The sequence below is a fragment of the Equus quagga genome, chromosome 10 (assembly GCF_021613505.1).
Source record: "Equus quagga isolate Etosha38 chromosome 10, UCLA_HA_Equagga_1.0, whole genome shotgun sequence".
Classification (NCBI taxonomy): domain Eukaryota; kingdom Metazoa; phylum Chordata; class Mammalia; order Perissodactyla; family Equidae; genus Equus; species Equus quagga.
The window spans coordinates 89,098,595-89,120,256 of record NC_060276.1 but is presented as its reverse complement, the minus strand read 5'-3'; the positions used below and the strand labels follow the sequence as shown (position 1 = coordinate 89,120,256).

General features: G+C 38.5%; 1 protein-coding gene across 4 annotated transcripts in view; it reads right to left on the bottom strand.

The window, feature by feature from the left end:
- The window catches only part of CASK (calcium/calmodulin dependent serine protein kinase), a 368,709-nt gene that overhangs the window by 107,798 nt on the left and 239,249 nt on the right, over window positions 1–21,662 (bottom strand). For all 4 annotated transcript variants that reach the window (XM_046673193.1, XM_046673194.1, XM_046673195.1 and 1 more), the window contains exons 7-9: window positions 17,662–17,837; window positions 13,066–13,188; window positions 1,198–1,281 (exon numbers count right to left, since the gene is read on the bottom strand). In XM_046673193.1, coding sequence (XP_046529149.1) covers window positions 1,198–1,281; window positions 13,066–13,188; window positions 17,662–17,837 — 383 coding nt within the window. The remainder of the gene's footprint in view (window positions 1–1,197; window positions 1,282–13,065; window positions 13,189–17,661; window positions 17,838–21,662) is intronic.

Sequence of the window (21,662 nt, the reverse complement as noted above, 5' to 3'; positions counted from 1 at the left end):
TAGAACTTCTTGCAATGATGGAAATGTCCTACATCTGCGCTGTCCAATATAGTAGCCACTAGCCACATATGGTTATTGAGCACTTGAAATGTGCTAGTGTGACTGGGGAACTGGCCCTTTAATTTAATTTAATTTTAATTAATTTAAATTTAAATAGCTACATGTGGCTAGTGGCTACCATGTTGGACAGTTCAGCTCTATAGGATAATACCGTGGCCTACATAGTTCCCCCAAAATTCATACAAACGTTCTTATAAATCTAGAGTTGTATACAATCACTCACATATTTCAGGGGTTGAATAATAATGAGTAATATTATTGCAACTTACGACATATTTGAAAATACTTACAAAGAAAAGTTTTATAGTTGGCAGGAATCACACGGCTAAGGAAGACTACTATCCAATCAGCCACTTAGAGGACAGAGTTAAAGTTTTTTACAGTAACTGAAAGTAAGTCAAACCTAAGTTAATTTTAAGACCATAATATAATAATTCCCTCTGTTGAGGGGAGGGGGAAAATGCTGTCCCATACAATTTTCGCCCAGTGCTGAAAAGATTCCATTATTTTATGTTGGATCTTTTTCAAAACCTTTTAAAGTCAAATGGGCTCCCCATATAGGGTAATTACCATTGTTTTTTGTGGGGTGGAGGATAGGGAGAGTGATAAAAGCAGAAAAGTACGTAGGAAGAATAAAGGAAAGGTGGAAAAGTAATTTGAAAATATTTTCCAGCAGACCAAGGTAGTGGGAATTTTTACTGTTTTGGGATGGTTGTTCAATCCTAATTCCCATTCTAATTTCGTGTTGTTTCCATTAAACTCACATATTTTTGCCAAAATATTTAACTTTGAGAAAATGTGGCCTATGGTCATATTTAACAATCATGGATAACAATAGTAAATTACTATTTTTAAAGTAATTATATCCGTGCTATAAATTTTAAAGATAATACAAATCTAAAATATGGTTAACCTTCCATTTATTATAACTTATTACTTAGATTCATACTTAGATACTACCTTAAATGATTTAAAAAACCAAAATCTTATTGAAATGGTAGTAATTTTTGGAAGTGAAAATTTAGCTAAAAGAAAAACAATGGCCAACACTAGGATATATTTATGGGTACCGAAACAGAATAAAAACATTATCATCAACTGCATCTGTCTGGCTTTTTGCTGATTTCTTTAATTTACCTTTAGTTTCCTCCTTGCATTGAATTTCCTCAGTTGCTCTACTGTTTCTGGAAGATGAATCTTGTAGGCATAACGATCCCGTTCCTATAAAAGAAGAAAGATAATGAACATATACAACCCTTTAAAAAAGTGAAGAAGCGGGCCACCCCCTGTGGCCTAGTGGTTAAGTTTGGTGTGCTCTGCTTCAGTGGCCCGGGTTCAGTTCCCAGGTGCCAAATCACACCACCCATGTCAGTAGCCATGCTGTCGTGGCAGCTAATGTAGAAGAATTAGAAGGACTTACAACTAGAATATACAAATATGTACTAGGGGTTTGGGGAAGGAAAAAAAGAATAGAGGAAGATTGGCAACAGATGGTAGCTCAGGGTGAATCTTCCTCAGCAAAAAAATTTTTAAAAACGTGAAAAAGCTTAATCTAAAGCAAACTTTAAATAAAGCCCAAATTCTTAAATGTGAAACTTACATGGAATTCTAGGAGACTGGAGATTTTATTCCATGATACTGGTAAACATTCTCAAATGAGGGATATGAAGGTCAAAACTGATAGGAAATAATATTTTATATTCAGCAATGATAAAGGGCTGAAATAATAGGTCATGTAATTTTCAGATATTTGGGTATGTGGCTAAAATAATTAATCATAATTATTTCGAAAGTATGAAGTTATCTTTGACGTGATCTTGTCAGGTAAAATGAACATTTGAAATATTAACTCCACAACTGATTGAGCATTCTTAGTTGTCAGGAATAACTGGATTTAAAGATATCACAGTATCTTCAAACTAGAACAAACTTTTGGAGGTCATCTAGTTCAATTCAAACCTAATTCCCATATTTCCCATGTGGGATCCCCTTCAATCCCTGATGGATGATCACTCTCTTTGACTTCATCCAGTAGGAGATCATTACTTTATGGCAACCCATTATAATTTTAAGAAAATGAAAAAGTTCGTACCTAGCCTGGGCCCCTATCTGGCTTGTTTGGGCTAGCTGTCTTCTGGGGCATCAAAGAGCACACATACTACCTCTTCCATATAATAAGCCTTCAGTCGTTAAGAGGGGAATCACACTTCCACTAAATCTATGCTTCTCTACGATCATGTCTCCAGTTGCCTCACCCATTCTTCAAGTATATTTCAAACCTCTTGTTATTTTTCTTATTCCCCACCTTTGGTTCTACTCTAATTTGTCAATGTATCTTTAAGATTTGTCTGCTATAAGTATTCACTTCAGAAATATTTCTGGAGAGCCTACCATGTGCCAGGCATTGTTCTGTGCACTTGGGCTACACAAGCAAACAAAACCAACAAAGATTCAGGTCCTCGTGTAGCTTATACTGTAGTGGGAGAAGATAAGAAAATACAAAATACGTAAATTATAAAGTATGTTAAAAGTGCTATGGAGTGCTAAATAAAGCAATGAAACAAAAAGTGCAGGAGAGTAAGAGAGATTGAGTACATTGCAATTTAAAATAGGGCGGTCAAAGTAGCCCCAGTTGAGAAGGTGACATCCAAAAGAGGTGAGGGAGTGAGTGGTCTAGGCAGAGAGAACAACCAGTGTAAAGGCCCAAAAGGAGGGAGCGTGCCTGGAATTTTCAGGAACTAGCAAGGAGACCCATGTGTGTGGAGTAAACAGTAAATCAGATCAGAGAGGTGACAAGGCTGGGGTAGGCCATAAAGGGCCTTTGGCTTTTATTCTGAGTGGCAGAGGGAGCAACTTGGGGGTTTTGAGCTGGAGGGACAGGATCTGACAACTTTAAAGGAACACTCTGGTTGTTGTGCTGAGAGCAGATTGGAAGGCGGAGAGGTTTGACACAGGCAGGGAGACCAGTCAGGAGGGAAGAGATGCTGGTGGACGAAACCAGATGCAAACAACAAAAAGGGTGAAAGGGAGAGAGCCTCGCAATATATTTTGTTTTCCCCAAAAAGTTTTACTGAGATATAACTAGCATACAATAAACTGCACACTTAAAATGTACAATCTGATAAGTTTTGACATCTGTATACAACCGTGAAACCATCACCGCAATCAAGATAATGAACATATCCATCACTCTCAAAAATTTCCTCATGCCCCTTTGTCATCCCCCTCCCGAGGCAACCACTGATCTACTTTCTGTCACTATAGAGTAGTTTGCATTTTCTAGAATTTTATGTAAATGAAATCATACTGTATGTACTCATTATTGTCCAGCTTCTTACACTCAACATAAAGATTTTGAAGTTGACACATGTTCTCGCGGGTATCAATAGTTCAGTCCTTTTTATTGCTGAGTGGTACTCCATTGTATGAATATACCATAATTTGTTTATCCATTCACCTGTTGACAGACCCTGGGTTGTTTCAAATTTCTGTCTATCACGTATAAAGCTACTATGAACATTACTGTACAAGTTTTTGTATGGACATATGTTTCATTTCTCTTAAATACTTAGGAGTAGAATGGCTGGGTCATATTACAGGAGTGTGTTTAACTTTTTCAGAAACTGGCAAACTGGTTTCAAAGCAGTTGCATCATTTTACACTCGCACAGCACTGCATGAGTTCCAGCCGTGCTACAGCCTCATCAACACTTGGTTCCGTTAGTCTTCATGAGTCCGGCCATTCTGACATATGTGTGTATAGGTATCTCACGGTGGTGTTAATTTGTATTTCCTTTATGACTAATGATGTTGATTTGCCATCTATATATCTTTATTGTTGAAGTGGCTGTTCAAATCTTTTCCCGTTTTAAATTGGGCTGTGTGTTTTTTTATCATTGAGTCTTGAGAATTCTGAATATAAATCCTTTAACAGATAATTTGCAAATATTTATTCCCATTTTGTGGCTTGTCTTTTCATTCTCTTAACAGTCTCTTTCAAAGACCAGAAGTTCTTAATTCTGAACATATTTTGAAGGTAGAGAGAAGAGAATTTTCTGACAGACTGGATGTGGGGTGTGAGAAAAAGAGAGGAGTCAAGGATGACACCAAGGTTTTCAGTGTGAACGACTAGAAGTCTGACACCAACTGAGTTGGGGAAGACTGCAGACAGATTTTTTTGAGGGGGTAAGATGGGGAGGGGATCAGGACTTTAGTTTTGGCTATGTTATGCTTGAGATATCTAAAGTTCAAGCTGAGATTCAAGTAGGTACTCAGACATACAAGCCTGGAGTTCGGAGAGAAGTCTGGGCTGAAAATATAATTTTGGGGGGGGAGCATAAAAATTTAGAAGGTGTTAAGTATTAAGTTAATACTTAACTATGTCCCAGGCACTGAATCTGGGACTTTCATAGGCATTATCCCATTTATTCTTTAAAACAACTATCTAAGATAGCAGAGGCAATACCACACATTAGTTATATCAAAGTGTCATGGTTCAAACTGGACATAATTGTCATCATCATAGCTAGCATTTACTGAGGGCTTGTTATGTGCCAGGCACTGTTCTAGTGCTTTACATGTTTATATTATTTATTCCTCACAACAATCCTAGGAGGTACATATCATTACTATCCCATTATATAGTTGAGAAAATGAGATGCATTATACCAGATGAGGATTAATTAGTATGAAGTAGACCTCTTACTTCCCTTGATCTGGATACTATGTAGTATTTATAAGTAAAGTTCAAGGTCATCATCATCATCATCACCACTGCTTCCTCCTCTCCTCTTCTTCCTCCTTATTATTATTATTTTGTAACTAAAATTCCTATTTGTATGTGAGCCACTTCTAAAATCATAAAATCTTTTATGTAAGAAGGCATTGCCTGTTAGTACATGCCAAGTATTCTTGGCACATTAAACCTTTTAGAATGGGTGGCAACATCTTGGAAGAAAACCTGGAGCCAATAGTGTAGCATTTGTAAGAAATGTTTCATCATCAACACAGGATAATGCTGTGCAGAAAAATATGAACACTAATTCAGAAGGGTTAGACTCTGAATGTGAAGAAAATTTTAAGCATTTCTTAACTAATTTATTTGCATTTTTATATATACACAAGGTTGATATATAAAAAACGTCTATGTCCTCCTCCTCCAAAATCAATAAAATCAATATTTTGGTATTACGTACTTACACAGTTTATTTTTGAATTTATTTATTTATTTATTTATTTATTTTCTGCTTTATCTCCCCAAATCCCCCTGGAACATAGTTGTACATCCTAGTTGCAGGTCCTTTTAGTTGTGGCATGTGGGACGCCACCTCAATGGCCTGAAGAGCAGTGCCATGTCCGCGCCCAGGATCCGAACCAGCGAAACCCCAGGCCGCCTCAGCAGAGGGCGCGAACTTAACCACTTGGCCACGGGACCAGCCCCTATTTTTGAATTTAAATGTAGGATTTTGCAGTTAGTTCTGAAAAATTTCACCTTTATTTTATCAGTGAAAATTCCTAAGGAATGAATACAAACACTTTAAAATTTATTTTCTATATTAATGACTAAAAGTGACAAGAGTTCTACTGGAGAGCAAAATATTTTTCTCAAGTACACATACAGCACTTGATGTCAAAATGACTCCAGTTTTCATCTCTCCATATATTAAATATCTTGGAAATAATTTCATTATCTTTAGTGACAACCTCCTTTTCCTGCATTGAGCAAAAACAGGTTCACCGATACAGAAGACATAAGAATTTGTCAAATAATTAACCAGCAGAGAGAAGGACAAAATTACTATTTAAGAATGAGCAATGGAATCTTTTAATGGAGTGCTATTACTGTTTGTGGATTACAAATTTTAATTCTGTTATGTTTGATGTTTAACATATACTGAAAAAGAAACATCGAAATTGCCTTTGCATTATTTTTTGGATAAAAATTGTTTTGCATCATGATAGAATATAGGAAAAAAAACACAGGAAGGGTCTTAAAAACAAGAAGAAAAAACCCCAAACAAAAAGAAACTGCATGGTACAGCAGGAAGACAGTGGTCCGGGTCGTCAGGAAGACTTCTGTTAAAGTTCTGAGTCATTTAGGTACTAGCTGTATGACCTTACGTTCTCTCAGTCTCAGTTGTTTCTTTTCAAAAACTAATCTTACAGGCTCGTTGTGGAGATTAAATGAGGTGCTGGATAGGTACATGATTAGTTTTAATAATCACTCTTAATAGTCAAGATGTAGAAACCTCTGACGTAAAATAATTTAGGAGCTCTTGTAAGTGAGTGTGTGTGCGTGTGTATCAACAAATAGCTTTCTAAATAAGCTTTGTTATTTTTCCAACTGAAAACGTGTTCCTATCATGTAAGGAAAAAGGTAAAAATAAAACCTAGTGAAAATCACAGAGGACCAAACCTGTGACCCATTTCTAACTGTTTCCAAAAAGGGTGAACCAAGAGACAGCATTTTTTTTTTTTTAAGATTGGCACCTGAGCTAACATCTGTTGCCAATCTTCCTTTTCTTCTTCTTCTTCTCCCCAAAGCCCCCTGGTACATAGTTGTATATTCTAGTTGTGAGTGCCTCCGGCTGTGCTATGTGGGACGCCGCCTCAGCATGGCCTGATGAGCGGTGCCATGTCTGCATCCAGAATCCAAACCGGTGAAACCCTGGGCTGCTGAAGGTGGAGTGCACGAACTTAACCACTCGGCCATGGGGCCGCCCCATCACAGAGTATTTTTGAATGAAGAGTCTAAGGCTGCTCTGTCTAGTATAGTCGCCACTAAATAAGACTACTAAAATTAAAATTAAATATAATTAAAAACTCAGATTTTCAGTTGTACTAGACATATTTCAAGTGCTAAATAGCCAACTTGTGGCTAGTGGTTACTGTACCGGCCACTGCAGATATAAAATACTGTCAGCATGGCAGAAAGCTCTTATTGGACAGTGCTAGTAGGGAGTCTCTCTTTCATTATTACTACTACCGAATTGAGGCTAAAATCTAACTGAATTTTGCTTAAAATGAAATTGCTTAACATTTTAGGTATATGTGACAGAAAAATTTTCCACTATTTTTTTTCTTTGAAGGGTCTTCATTCCCTTCCTCAGAAGTGAGATCAACCCTCTGGCTGACACCTAATGTATGTGAGAGAGAAGGGCCTGGAGAAAGTGGCTTGAAAGATGCATGGCATGCCTGGTTTCCAGAGCAAGAAATGGGCATTGGAGCTGCTTTTTAAAGCATTCCATATTCTATAGAATAGATACTTCTTTTTCCAAAGTCTACTTTTCTAGAGTTCTTGATAACAAGACAATTGATGATTCAAAAGTGAAAGCAACTAACAGAAGGCTCTGAAACCTGGAGAAAAGGCCGACTGGGGAGGGAGTCCCAGGACTTGGGGGGCGATCCTGTGGTAATATTGCTGGGAATTTTTTTGCCTCCTACCATATCCTGGCCTGGCTGTGAGAGCCGCCCGCAACCTGGAAACTCCAAGGACAAGGAGCGCAGACAAATGGACTCCCAAGAAACGCCTCCTCTTTTTAGCCAAGGACTGAGAAGAGGTTGGCTCTGCAGCACAGAACCCTTTTGACTGTACCCATGCTACTCCAGGGGAACACCATGAAAGAAGCCAAGTTCCTCCCCCTCAGAGCTCTTTCTACCATCCCAGCCCTGCCTTACGCAAACAGCAGCAAGCAGGTGGGGCCCCACCCCCGCAGAGAGCAGGGGCAGGATTACAAAGAGAAGGGAACTGGGGAAGGAGTCTTTAAATCTCTATATGAAGTCCTTGGCACACTCCCAACACACTCAAGTGTAAAACCAACCAGAATCAACACAGCAAGAGCTGTGAGACTAAACTACGGCATGGAATACCTCCTCAGGTTTCGAATGAGGTAGCACACAAGTGGGGCTGACCAGATGAGTACTGCAAGCCATTGAAAATGAAACTGGTGGGTCGGTCTGGTGGTGCAGTGGTTAAGTGCGCACGTTCCGCATCTCGGTGGCTGGGGTTCACCCGTTCGGATCCCGGGCGCGGACATGGCACTGCTTGGCAAAAGCCATGCTGTGGTAGGTGTCCCATGCATAAAGTAGAGGAAGATGGGCATGGATGTTAGCTCAGGGCCAGTCTTCCTCAGCAGAAAGAGGAGGATCGGCAGCAGATGTTAGCTCAGGGCTAATCTTCCTCAAAAAAAAAAAAAAATTTCATAGAACTATACACCAAAAAAAAAAAAAAAAAAAGGAATACATATAAAAACTAGGGCAATTCGAATAAGGCCTGTAGTTTAGTTAATAGTAGTGTTCCAATGTCGATTTCCTAGTTTTGACAATTGTGTTATGGTTATATAAGATGTTATCATTGGAGAGAAGAATGGTGAAGTGTACACGGGAACTATCTGTACTATTTTTGCTACTTCTATGTGAGTCTAAAATTATTTCAAAATAAAAAATTTAAAATAAATCACTTCCGGTCTACATGTTTAACCCTCCCATAGGCTTCCTAATTCCAAATACCCCAAATCACTCACTGAGCCCCACTCATTTTCCTTTGTTAAAATCTCTCAGTCTGGGTACTTCTTTCCCACTTCCACTTTTAGTCCCTGGTCCAGGCCCCTCTCACCTCCTGACTGGACAGCGATCGCTCTGTAGGATCTCTTGGCCTCCACTACTTGCCTCCTGACAGGCAACCCACCTGCACACAGTGTCTGAAGGAATTATATGAGCATGCCGCTTGTGCTGTATCCTTGCTCAAAAACTTACAGTAGCTTTTCACTCTTACGCTTTAGTATCTAAAGGACTCAATGTGGCATTCTAGACTATATGTATTCTTTCCTCAAACCAGATTTTCCAGTGTACTAGTGCTACAATCCTCCAGATAGCTGACCTTTGTGTTACACCAGTTTGCTGCCTGCCCCCGTCTGCCCTGAGCACTTTGTAATGCTTTGCCTGTGCTCCCCTGCACGTCCCACGTGGAGCACCTGACCCCCTTTAGTCCCACTAACATGCGCAGCCCTCCCTGGGGCTCCAGCCTGCAGTGATGGCTCACGCTCCTCATCAGTCCTTCCGAGCCTACAGCTCTGTACTCGTCTGTGATGCTTCCCACGTGTGACTTCTCTGAGGTTATCTTTCTGTGTCTTTATATTAGTGGCACTTGAAAATCCAGTTCATAGCCTGACTACGCCGTTCTCTCTCTACCAGATCAAGAAGTTTAGTACGTAGCCTACTGTGAACTCTTATTTCTAGTGGACACCTTTTCCGACCAACACTCACAAAGGTGAAGTGGAGAGGATACAGAAGATAAGGACACAACCAAAAAATACTTGGTTTTTAATAAAATCATGCTTAAAATTATGATTTCTGATATTTTCTAAGTGGATAAAATCACAAGATTAAAAAACAAGTCTATTAAAGTCTCTCTTACCAGAAAACAAGTAAACAATAACAAAACCCAAGGCATTATAAATGAAACAAAAGAATAAAAATAATGTTTTTATGGATTAAATAGTCCAACCTGAAATGAATAGTAATGTGATATGAATTCAGAAAACTTTCCACAGCAACATGCCCTGCACTTTAATGAAGAACTTGATCCATCATCCCTTGTGCACACTAGATGCTGAATATACATTTAATTGATGTGTTGACTGACTTTTCCAAAATTCAAATTGATTAGCCTGACCGAAATAGTCTTGTCATATTTTATTACAGCCAATATACTTTAGGGTCTACATATTAAGGCTACAAAGGGTGTGAAAAGAGCTAAATTGTCTATGAAGAAAGCACAATTTCAGCTGGTCTTATTTTGCTGAAATAAATATTCACAGCAAATATCACTAATTTAGATAGATAAAGGTGTTAAACAGGTTTGATTTAACAATCAGAAGACATTCACATATTACTTGGCGTATTTACTCATTCTTTTTTGATATGAAATGATTAACTAGGACTTTTTTTGTGGTTTTAGCAAGAAATAATTCTTGGGTTTTTTTTTTTGACATAAAGCAATGCATTACGACTTTGGGTACTCTTCATTACAAGGATTTTCATCATCTTATTTCTTCACTTTGCAGTTATTCAGGAGTTTTTTATGTTTAAACCATAGCCCTTACTAAGTTAACACCACTTACATCCACAGCAATGATGTACAAGTATACATGGGTAAGTATTTAATATAACAGGCCTGTTCTCATCAGCTAGATAACATTCTCATTGAATTCTTCCATCTTCAGATGACACACAAGCAGTGAAGGTAAACTGTAGTTCAGACATGGTACATGGCACTGAGCTCAAACAGCCTTCTGGAACTTTCTCATTTAAGTTACTGACATTTTTTGTCTTTTGTCTTTCTGGTGCCAGAAATCTATTATTTATTAAGCTCATATATTTAGAATGAGAACTACAATCATCGCAGGGACAAGGGTTTCCAAAAATAAATATGTTATTAGCCAAGACAAGCATGATAATAAAAGCCAAATTTTCTAAAGGATCTTAGAAATGACTAATGTGGCTGCCATTTTCATTGTTATTTGGCATTTAAGCTAGCTTCTAATGAACAAAAGATCCCCATTATGGTGAAGCTAAGAAAAGTAAAGGAGAGACAGAAGTCCCCCCTACACTGTTCATTTCTGGGAGAAAAAAATACTAAGAAAGCATCTAAGAACTATTTACCTACTCTTTTCTGGGGGACATCAGGAATAACTAGGACTGAATATTTCTAGTCAAAAATAATTAGAACTGAGTATCAGAGGGTTGAATGCAGATTTGAGAAATAATATTCTTAAGGAGAATCAAGATTCATTGGAATCTCAAAATTGTTCTGTAATATTATTATTCCATGTCACTGTCAATAAGATACATTATTAATCTACATTTTAATATATCTTACTGTTTTGCATAATCTTTGGGGAAGTAGCATGGTATAATTCATTCGTTCATTCAGTCAATCGTTAATATTTATTGAGCACCTACTATATGCCAGAAACTTTCTAGGGTGCTAGACGGAAGTGAACCAATAGCTAAAAGTTCACACTCTTATGCAGCTTGTATTTTATTGGGGTAGACAGACAACAAATAAATAAGTATAAGTACACTTATGGTGACAAATGCTATGGAGAAAACTAAGGTGGGGAAGGGGGAGAGGAATACCGGCGGCAGGGGGCATTCCTTCTCCCAGATTTTAAATTGAGTGGGCAGGGAGTACGCCATGAAGATACCTAGGGGAAGAGTACTCTAGGGACGGGCACGACTAACATAGAGGTGCTGAAGGGAGAACGTGCCTGCTGCGTGAGGAACAGCAAGGTGGCCAACAGGAGGAGAACAGAGTAAGAGGAGAATAGTAAGGGGTGACATCAGAGCGGTATCAGGGAGCAAAATTATATACTGGATTAAGAAAGAATACCTCAGAGGAGAGGCCTGGCCTGAAGGTATAAATTCAGGAGTCATTGGTGGACAGATAGCATTTAAAGCCTTTAAAACTAGATGGGGGGGTCGGCCTGGTGGTGCAGCGGTTAAGTTTGCACATTCCACTTCTCGGTGGCCCGGGGTTCGCCGGTTCGGATCCCGGGTGCGCACATGGCACCACTTGGCACGCCATGCTGTGGTAGGCGTCCCACATATAAAGTAGAGGAAGATGGGCACGATGTTAGCTCAGGGCCAGGCTCCCTCAGCAAAAAGAGGAGGACTGGCAGTAGTTAGCTCAGGGCTAATCTTCCTCAAAAATAAAATAAAAAAAATAAAACTAGATGGGTCTCCAAGGGCCTGAGTGTAGACAGAGAAAGAGAAGCAAGGATGGAGGTCTATGGGGTGCCATTGTGAAGAGGTGGGTGGGGGGAGAGGAGGAAGGATCAGCACGATCTGAGAAGGAGCAGCCAGAGAGATAAAAGGGAAACCAGGAGAATGAGCATCCTGACGCCACGAGAAGACAGTGTTTCAGGAGGACGGATGTCAATTGTTGCTGATACGCCAAGAGGGAGAAGGCCTGAGATCTGACCACTGGACTTAGCAATGTGAAGGTCATTAGTGACTTGGCAAGAGCTGTTTTAGTGGAGTCGGTAGGATTGCAACCCTGAGGAGAGTGGGTTCAAGAGAAAGGGATGGGAGAAACTGGAGAAAGTGAGCACAGACAACTCTTTCTAGGAGTTTGCCATCAAGGGGAGCAGAGAATAGGGTAGAAGCTGGAGGGGGTTGTAGGGTCAGGAGAAGGTGTGTGTATGTGTGCATGTATAATAAAAATAAACTGTAGCATGTTCGAGTTAACAGAGATAGGAAACTGAGGATGCAGGACGGGGAAAACTGCTGGAGTGGTATCTTTAAGTAAATGAAGGGCTAGAGCTCGTGTACAAAGGAAAGGGTTGTGGTGGCATGAACTAAAATCCTGGTTCCCCCACCGAGAGCTTCTGTGACTTGGGGCGAGATTCTTAACTTCTCTGAGCCTTACTTTTCTCCTCTGTAAAGTGAGAATTTCTTGGAATTATTGAACTGTATAATGTCTTCATCAAATAATACTGTTTCATTGAAGTCCCAAATTATCATTTTCCTTAATACTCATTCACAAGATGGGATATAAAAAGAATTTAGGAAATCTGCCTTTTTCCTAAAATAATGACTCCATATCTAGCATCTATTGAAATAAAAATAGTGCTACAAAGCAGATAGTCATGTCCAAAATAAAGATCATTCATTTGTTATTATAACACGGTACTATTTCAGTTGTTCATGTTGCACATTTCGGAACATGTGTTGGTAAAGTACAAACGTGCCTTCCTTCCCGATATATTCTGTCTCAATCCACTTTTGTATCCTCTGTCTGACAGCTGAATGTCATTCGAATGGTATGTGCTCCACTCCGATGTTTACAGAGGATGTGAGCAAATAGTGAAGAAGATGAGCAAAACTGTAATGAAAAGATGCTCAGAAAAAACAAAAGGTGGAAGGGGCACCTTGCAGAGCAATACATTCCTGTCACTGGAGATGTTCAAATGAAGAGTAGATGGCCACCAATGAGCTCACGTACCTTAAGCCATGGGTGATTCAGTGCTTCATAAACAGTGATCCTTTCCGCTGGATCCAGCATCAGCATGCGACGTACGAGGTCTTTGGCACTTTCAGAGATGTGGCTCCACTGCCTTGGATTCATCTGAAGAGGAGGAAAGGAAAATTACATGGTCACTTTCTGGGAGAAGTTAGCATTCACTATTATTTAATATTCCTGTGCTGTTTCAATGTGAATAAAGTTCTCAGAGCAAAGAAAAGAAATCTGATTCTAAAGGCTTGCTTTCTAAGGAAGAAGAGGACAAACCCGATTCTTTTCTTGTTGCTGGTTGTTATATGAGATTTTGTATCAATAAACATTCCTTACATATGTTCTTGTTATTACATAAGTTATATTTTTAGTAATTGAAGAATAGAACGTTCATGATTCCAGGTTCTACCTCAGCTAAAATAGTCTAGAATCTAGACTCGAAAGAGACTAGAATACTTTGATCCAGAAAGGACTAAAATAGAATTTAAAAATTAAGATTTTTAAAGAAATATTTTTAACATTTTGTTTTTAAAAATTAGGATTAGCAGTAATTGTGAAGCTATACAAAGTTATTAATAGGATATTTTGGTCACAGTATATCAATTTCAGTATTTAGGTAAAAATATACTATTACTATAGGCCCTGCAAAAATACCCACTTCACTGGTATATTGTCCTCAGTGAAGTTACTTTTGTTCCTCTTTTAGAGATGAGACAACTAAGCCACAAGGTAAACTGACTAAGGTCAAACTAAAACAATTATGATTTTTTCAAAAGGCACAGGATTTGTGAGAAAGGCCGTGGATCTGTGAGGAAAAGAGCTGGAAGGCTCCTGGGAAAATGGGTATGTCTGAGACCAAGAACCAGAAAAAACTGGAAAGGAATGCTTAGGGCTTAGAGTTGGGAAGGCAAGTGGAAACAGGTGGGTGGAGACGGAGTAGGGCCTCATTCTCTATTTAATATCAGGAAGCCGACTGATCGAGGGAGCTTATGGGAGCTGCCTGGTGCCAGGAGCTTTAAGCAATGCCGTGGCTTTAACTGGCAGAGACCAATGTCACCTTCTAAGAGAAAAAGATGGAGAATAAAGACCACAACAATTTATAGCCAAATGAAATCACAAATTGCATCACAGACATATAAAGCATTACAGTTTGGCCAAGGGTGAGCATTAGACACTTTACTCTGGCTAACGTGAGGCTTTGTACTTTGAGATGGAGAGTGGAAAATGTTCCATTTTCTTTCTCTAACAGGCAGAATTCCAAACGATAGTCACTTCTGCTTGTTAGCTCCTTCAATTAAAATGAATGCCATGAGACTGTTGAAATACTGTCACCCTACTGAAATTGTGACCAATTGACCAGTCGGAAATAAGGAGGTGAGTGATTAGACAGGGCTTAGAGAGCCTCGTTCCCTCTTCCCCAACCCGGAGCTGATGAGCTCCTTAAAGTCGGAATGATTTGTTCTCGGGAAAGGGGTTGAGAAATCATCTAAAGGTGGTGGTAAGACTTCTCGAGTGAGTAGAAGATGAGAAGTATACACCTCCCTCCTTTTTACGAGAGAGTCCAATCCAGGATTTTCTCTTCCTTTGGCTGTGAAGAGCAGCTGAAATTAATTTGTGAGGTTGAGTAAAGTGGAACAAAACAGGGCTTATAAAACAGTCTCACCTATTTGAATACTACGGCCAGGCAGCTCAGACTCCTGCTGTGTAGATACCAACTGGCTATCCCGAAACAAAGGATATAAGATGACACTGCATCTTTTATACACTTTGGGAAATATATTTTTATTTATAAACATGTTAATTGAAATTAAATATTAGCACTTAAAAGAAAGCTAGTAAATGAAAATAAAAAGTTAAAATAATTTAAGATCAGTAGCAGTTTATAAACTATGACAATTTAAATTTACACTTAAAATATGTCATCAAAATTTTCTTGAAAATACCCACTGAGATCAAGGAAGTTTGTTAATAGTTCTTTTGTTAAGAACCACCAGGATGATGAAATATTTTTGAGATCTGCTTCAAAATAATCTAGCAGTATGTGGAATATAGATTAAACAAGATTGGCTTTAAGCTGATAAGTATTAAAGCTCGGGGTTCATTATATTATTTTCTCTACTAGTTTTATTTGTTTGAAATTTTCAATAATAAAAAATGTAAAAATAGGGGCCTGCCCAGTGGTGTAGTGGTTAAGTTTGTGCAGCCCGCTTCGGTGGCCTGGGGTTCGCAGGTTCAGATCCTGGGCATGGACCTACATACTGCTTATCAAGCCAGGCTGTGGCAGGTGTCCCACATATAAAATAGAGGAAGATAGGCACAGATGTTAGCTCAGGGTCAATCTTCCTCAGCAAAAGGAAGAAGACTGATGGTGGATGTTAGCTCAGGGTTAATCTTCCTCACCAAAAAAAAAAAAAAAAAGTGTAAAAATAAACGCTGACACCATCAAAGCACAGTATATTTGGGGGAAAAAAAAGGCCCACTAGGTTCATCATTGATGGCAGAAATGGATCTATACACTTCAAACTAAGCTGCCAAAAACCTGGAGTGTTTGTAAGGAAAGCCACGAATATAAGAGAAGTGGGGTTAGCCAAGTAAAAGAGCAAATAAGTTATTAACCTCAAACGCCAGTTACAGAAATTATGATATAGCTGCCACCATCCATCTGACTGACTTTAATACTAAGAATATGGAATTTTAAAATAATTTAATTTTGGACACGTGCTCTATCCAAGTTTCTTACAAAGAAACAAAAATAACTATTCAATGCTTTAAAAATAGACAAAATAAAATACCAGAAGCTGTTGGAATGAAGCACATTGCCTTGGAAACCAGAAAGTTAGCAACTGAACAAACACAAAGGAATAATTCTATTAACAAATGCTTATAACTCAAAAAGGCAGGTGGGAGATTTTATTATCTGGTATCTACGTCATAAGTCACTGTGAGGATGAAAGGAGTTAACATAAGACCTTAGAACAGTTTCTGGCACACAGTAGGTGCCATGGACGAATTAGCTCTCATTATTGCTAGTATTATTATTACGCTGATGCATTACCAATTGTGTTTCTTTTCACATGTTAGTATCTGTAACTTCACTTGGCAAAATTCAACCAGAAAGCTATGACCATGCATTCCTGATAGCCACTCACAATTTCCAGGGACTGGAGGCGGGTGATTACTTACAAGCGGTTTCCCGAAACTTTTAGTCACCCTGAAAGGACTGATTTTATTCCCCAGTGGCCAACTGACTCTAAGAGAAACAGAAAAATCTATACTTAAAACATCTTTCTCTGTTAACAAAGTTTTGGCATATATCTTAACCTAAATAAAATAAAAGAGCAACCTGTATGCCTTTACAAGCTGATGGCGCACAAGGCTGAAGGGGAAAAGAAGGATAAACCATTCTCAGCTTCTCACCTCCACAAGTTTCATTTACGGCTTAAAAGGCTAAGGTAGCAATTCTGAAACTACAATACCTTTCATTTCTTTTTCTTTATATTTTTTCAAGTCCCATATAAAATTGTAACATTATTGAGGAATTGAAAAGAAAACTTCAGGGGCTTCACAGTTTTGAAGTCATATAAACCTGTGTTTGGTTTTATGTTGCCAGGCATGGCTGAAAATGAAACAGTGATTCTACTGAATAGAAAGTACAGAGTTCAGGAATAATGGGAGGAAAAGGAACTTCTCCAACATAAGCAGCCCTGATCTGATATCCAGTCAAACACTCCCCCATGCTTCCCACACACAGCATCCTAGTCTGTCAGCCACTCATGGTGGTACAAGGCAAAAAAGTCTAAGAGCTGGGGTAGTGAGACCACCCGTAAGCTTATTTATTTCCAAGAATTACTTAGGTCTTTTTGGTATGGCCATTACAATGTCAGTAATGACTTTTTAATTTTTCAGTAATGAAAGTAATAATGTACTAATCACCAGTTTGAGAATAGTGCATGCAGTTTCCAATCCATAGTAACCAAAGAAGAATATGAATGTTTAAGTCACACCAAAATGGCTCCAAATTACATTAGGAAATGCAGTTGTGATACTGGCATTTCAGTTTATCCTGGAAAGTAAATGGCAAATTTTTCAGCTGTGCTGGCTGACTACACAAAATGCAATAAACATACGTGATAAAGCAAAATAAATAAAGGCTAATAGACAATAAATCTTTAAATCATCTGACAAAGAATTACTACAATTACCTGGATAAAATTTCCATTTTAACTTTACAAATTAAGCAAAAAGCTTTAAAAATAAAGGCTTTTTCTCAAATTACACAAAGAGCCAAATAACTTTATTTTCTAGCTTAGCCTGAATAAATGGGTTCGGTCACCAGATAGCAACGGTTGTTTTAAAGTAAGTCTCCTCTCTGCCACCTAGATGACAGTTCAGCTGACAGCAACTCAGAAATTTACCTGAGGCCTATGTTGCCTGGCAAGGCTAGTGGATCAATGACGCGAACAAGCACTTTTCTCTGACTGGGTAACTATGTGACAGTCAATAAGCAATCCAAAGACAGACAGTAACTTCAAAACACATTTTTCAGAACAATTTAATCTCAATGGAAAAATAAAATATTCATATTACCTTATATTTTCCTTTAATAATGCCTTCAAACAATCTTTCCTTGGTTCCATAAAAAGGCAAACAACCACTTAGCAGGATAAAAAGGATGACACCGCAACCCCAGACATCTACAGGTTTTCCATAAGGCTCTCTTTTGACAACTTCTGGGGCCATAAAATGAGGTGTTCCAACACGTCCTACATTTAAAACAACAACAACAAAATTAAGGAAAAATGTTTACATAAAATGGGCTTTTATTCCCATTTGAAAACTTCATCATAGAACTATAACAGTCTGAACAAAAAGTTTAACAATAGAAAAATTCTTTCACCCCCTCTCCCCTCTTCCATAAAATCAAGTTCACAGAAGGAAAAAAATTGTTTATCTAATCACCTGTTGAAAACAGAGCCCAGGAGAGCTACTCAGTCTTTTCACACTGGTACTATTTATTGAATTCAGCAGGGTACATGGTAAGTATATACCTATTTTTTGCTTCATGAAGAAGTTGTTTAAATTTTCTAAGTTTTACATGTTTGAAAATCGCTAACAATATAGAGCAGAGGCAGGTGGAAGAGTCAGCAGGCAGAGTCTGCAGCTGCCCAGGAAAGAATCAGCAGTCTGCCCGGGGCAGGGCAGGGAGGGCAGGGAGGGCAGGGAAGGGGGCAGGAGTGAGAAAAAAAATCTGTGGAGAAAAAGATTACTTTTGACTGCCAAATGGAAATTCTCAAATTAAACCTAATGCTGAGAACTTTGATTTGGAATTTGAATCTGAAATCCTGTTCAATTGATTTTAGGAGTTGACTATAGCAATTAACAATGGTTAGTAATATTTTGTTATAATAGGATCTTTTAAGCTTCCTCCTAATGTTAACATTTGAAGAGAATGAGAGCAAATGTATGACATAAACCAAAGCAAAATCATGAAGCTCCTCCCATTCAACTCTCCGTGACCTCCATCTTCTTTAAAGTTTCCTTTTCCCCTCTCTATCAAAACCAGCTTTCAGGAAGGAATCTGACAGCAGCTGTCTGCACACTAGTAGCCATCTTTAACTCAGTATCCCACAAGAAGTCTTTTCTTCTACTGTAGAATGAAAGACTTGTACAGTGTAGGGAAGTTATTGTGGGAGGAGGCACTGCCCACCAGGCTCCCTCCTTTTCTCCTCTCTCTCATCATATCCAGCCCAAGATAACTTTAACTTTGAACACTGCACAATACTTATCTAGAGCTTAGAACTGTGGTTCAGAACTAAAAAAGACCTTAGCGATATTCTCATCGTGCTAGAATGTACCATAAAGTCCTGTCAAACTTGGTGGGGATGGAGAAGGAAAAAGCAGCACTGTGTACTGGGGATGTTCCTTTGTGCAGATCATTACGGTTCCCCTCCTTCCTCCATAATAGAAGAGTTTAAGTTCAGGGTTCAGAGAGTGAAAAAACTTTCATTTAAAATGTATAGTAGATCAATGAAAATTCTGTACTGGTTAGAAGGAAATATTTTTATTGCCATATTGCCCCATTTTGCTTCCTCAAGTAACATAAAGAAGCTGAAGTGATGAGAGCTAAACCTCCTAATTCATTAACAGCCTGGACGGGTGGGGCCATTGAAGAATTCACCTTGTTCTGATGGACAGGAGTTGGCACGAGTAGGGAAAAGCAGGGCAAGAGATCAGGGTACCTGCTGACAGTCTGGATGACTCTGAAACTCAATTTGACTCCTACCACTGCCCACACAAGTGCCAAACTACTCAAAATGGGGCCTCACTTTGGGAACAGTCAGAGCCACCATGGCCAGTCTCAGCCATCCTGAGGAGGTTCTCCCCATTTACCTGGATTGAAGACTAGCCTGTTCTGGAGAATTAGTGTTCATCCTTGAGAAAGATGCATGTCTTTTGGTTCAATAATTTTCTCACAGATGATGGGGGGAAGACCATGGTAGAAAGACTATATAGGAATGATCTTTTTACTTCAAGCAGATCAGTAGAACGTGAACGAACTGGAGTCAACCTTTAACATACACCAACCTCCCCAAACTCCCTGCTTGTGATCACTCGACTTTTCCTTCTTGGTTTTTTCCACTTGGTTTTTGTGACTTTGACAACAAAATTCTAAGAACAGGAAGTCAATTACCAAACCAAATTAAATCTAACTGTATATGACATACTTTAGATACACATTTAAATACTTAAATGTTAGATTTTTTTGATAATATAATAAAAGCTCATTATCTAGAACCTCAGGGAAGGAATTGTTCTGAATAGCTACATATTCAATACTTCAGGACTTGAATCTTTATTGCACCCAAACCTTCTTACTTTAATAATTGTGGATGGCTACCTTTCTACAATTTCCTGACTTCTTTGACACAAGATGCTACACATAATTTAACCTTTTCTTGATGACTCAAAATTGTCATTGTGGATACTGGTTAAAGAACTATGCTTTCGAACAGGAAACACTCTCAGGAACTTCAGAGGTACACAAGGGGTGATTTCTTCGGTATTAAAAGGCTGCCGTGCTTTCCAAGTTTTGGTATCTGCTCAACACATTTTTTGTCAGGTTTTCATTTCTTTTCTCTCACTACACTTACTCCAGGTTTGGCTTCTCCTAATTTGTTGCATAAAATCTGCTATTAACCAGAAATGAATTATCAACCAGATTCTTTCATTTAATAACAATTTCCTAAGTGCCTGCTAGGTTCTAGACACCATGGTCGGTGCTGTGGGCACAGAGGAGGATAAGCCATGGTCCCCCTTGCCCTCACAAAGCTCAGTCTTTGATACGATTACAAATGCCTGCATCAAATGCTACATGGAGGTATGCAGCCCAGACCGTTACAGTAATGTGGAAGAGGAGGAACAAGGCTACCTAACTTGGGAAGGTGAAGATCAGCCTGCTTTTAAGAGGAGATGATTGTTAGCTCAGCCTTTAAGAACAGTAAGAGTTAACCAGATACATAAAATGACAAAAGGCATTCTAACCAGAGGGAACAGCAGGTGCAAGGTATGAAGGATCATGAATCCATAAAACTTTATAAAAAACGGGAGCATGTCAGCCTCAGAGAGTGTGTCTTTAGACGCTCACTTGAGAGGACCATGAAAGAGTATAAGGGCATCAAATGTCTTGCTGCTATTATAATTATTTTTTAGGTTCCTAGGTATCTTCTAGGTAAGTGAGTTTTCCAGCTGAGTTTCAAATAGGGGAAGTGTAAATGTATGTAAATGGTTTTTACTATATGGAACACATAGAGGAAAGAATTCCTTTCTATTTGGAGGACTGAGTGATCAAAGATTCTGACAGGAAAATAGCTTTCTGTTAAAGATTAGCAAATGAGTTGATAAATATTAGTAAAATTTTCAAAAGTATCTTAAACAAACAGGAAGCTTTTTATAAGAGAAATCACTTATCCCTTATCTACATACATTATACTTTTAAAGACATTGTAATACTTGAAGTAGTTATTTCAAGACTGCAAGGAAGGGTATGTTAAGAAATGATAACATTTTGACCATCACAAAATATTTTAATTCTTGAAGCACTGAGAAAAATAAATTTTGCATAACTGACACACTGTGTGTTCAAATTCAGCTTTAAAAATATACAGTGTAGGAGAAAAGTTCATGGACTTTAGGAAAATAGATTAACAGGTAGAAAATGTCCAGGTAAATCTAATGAATCTGTTTTTCCCCCTCAATCAAGAAGCACAGTAAAATATGAGACCCGAGCCATGCTGAATACTAACAGGACGCAGATCCAGATCAAGGGAAACAAAGTCATTATATACTGTCAGTAGATAACACAACACAAGTTTGTTTCATTTCATCCCATCAACCTTGGGGATATAATCATCAGATATTATGTGTGATAATTGTGTAGTCTCAACACAGGGGTGGGTCTGTACAAATATCGAATTTGAGAGAGTTAAATAGCAACACTTGTTTAAAAACAACAATTTAGGATTTGTAGTTGATTGCAAGATTATTATGAGCCAGCAGTGTTATGCGGCTGTCCAAAAAGCAAATGCAAT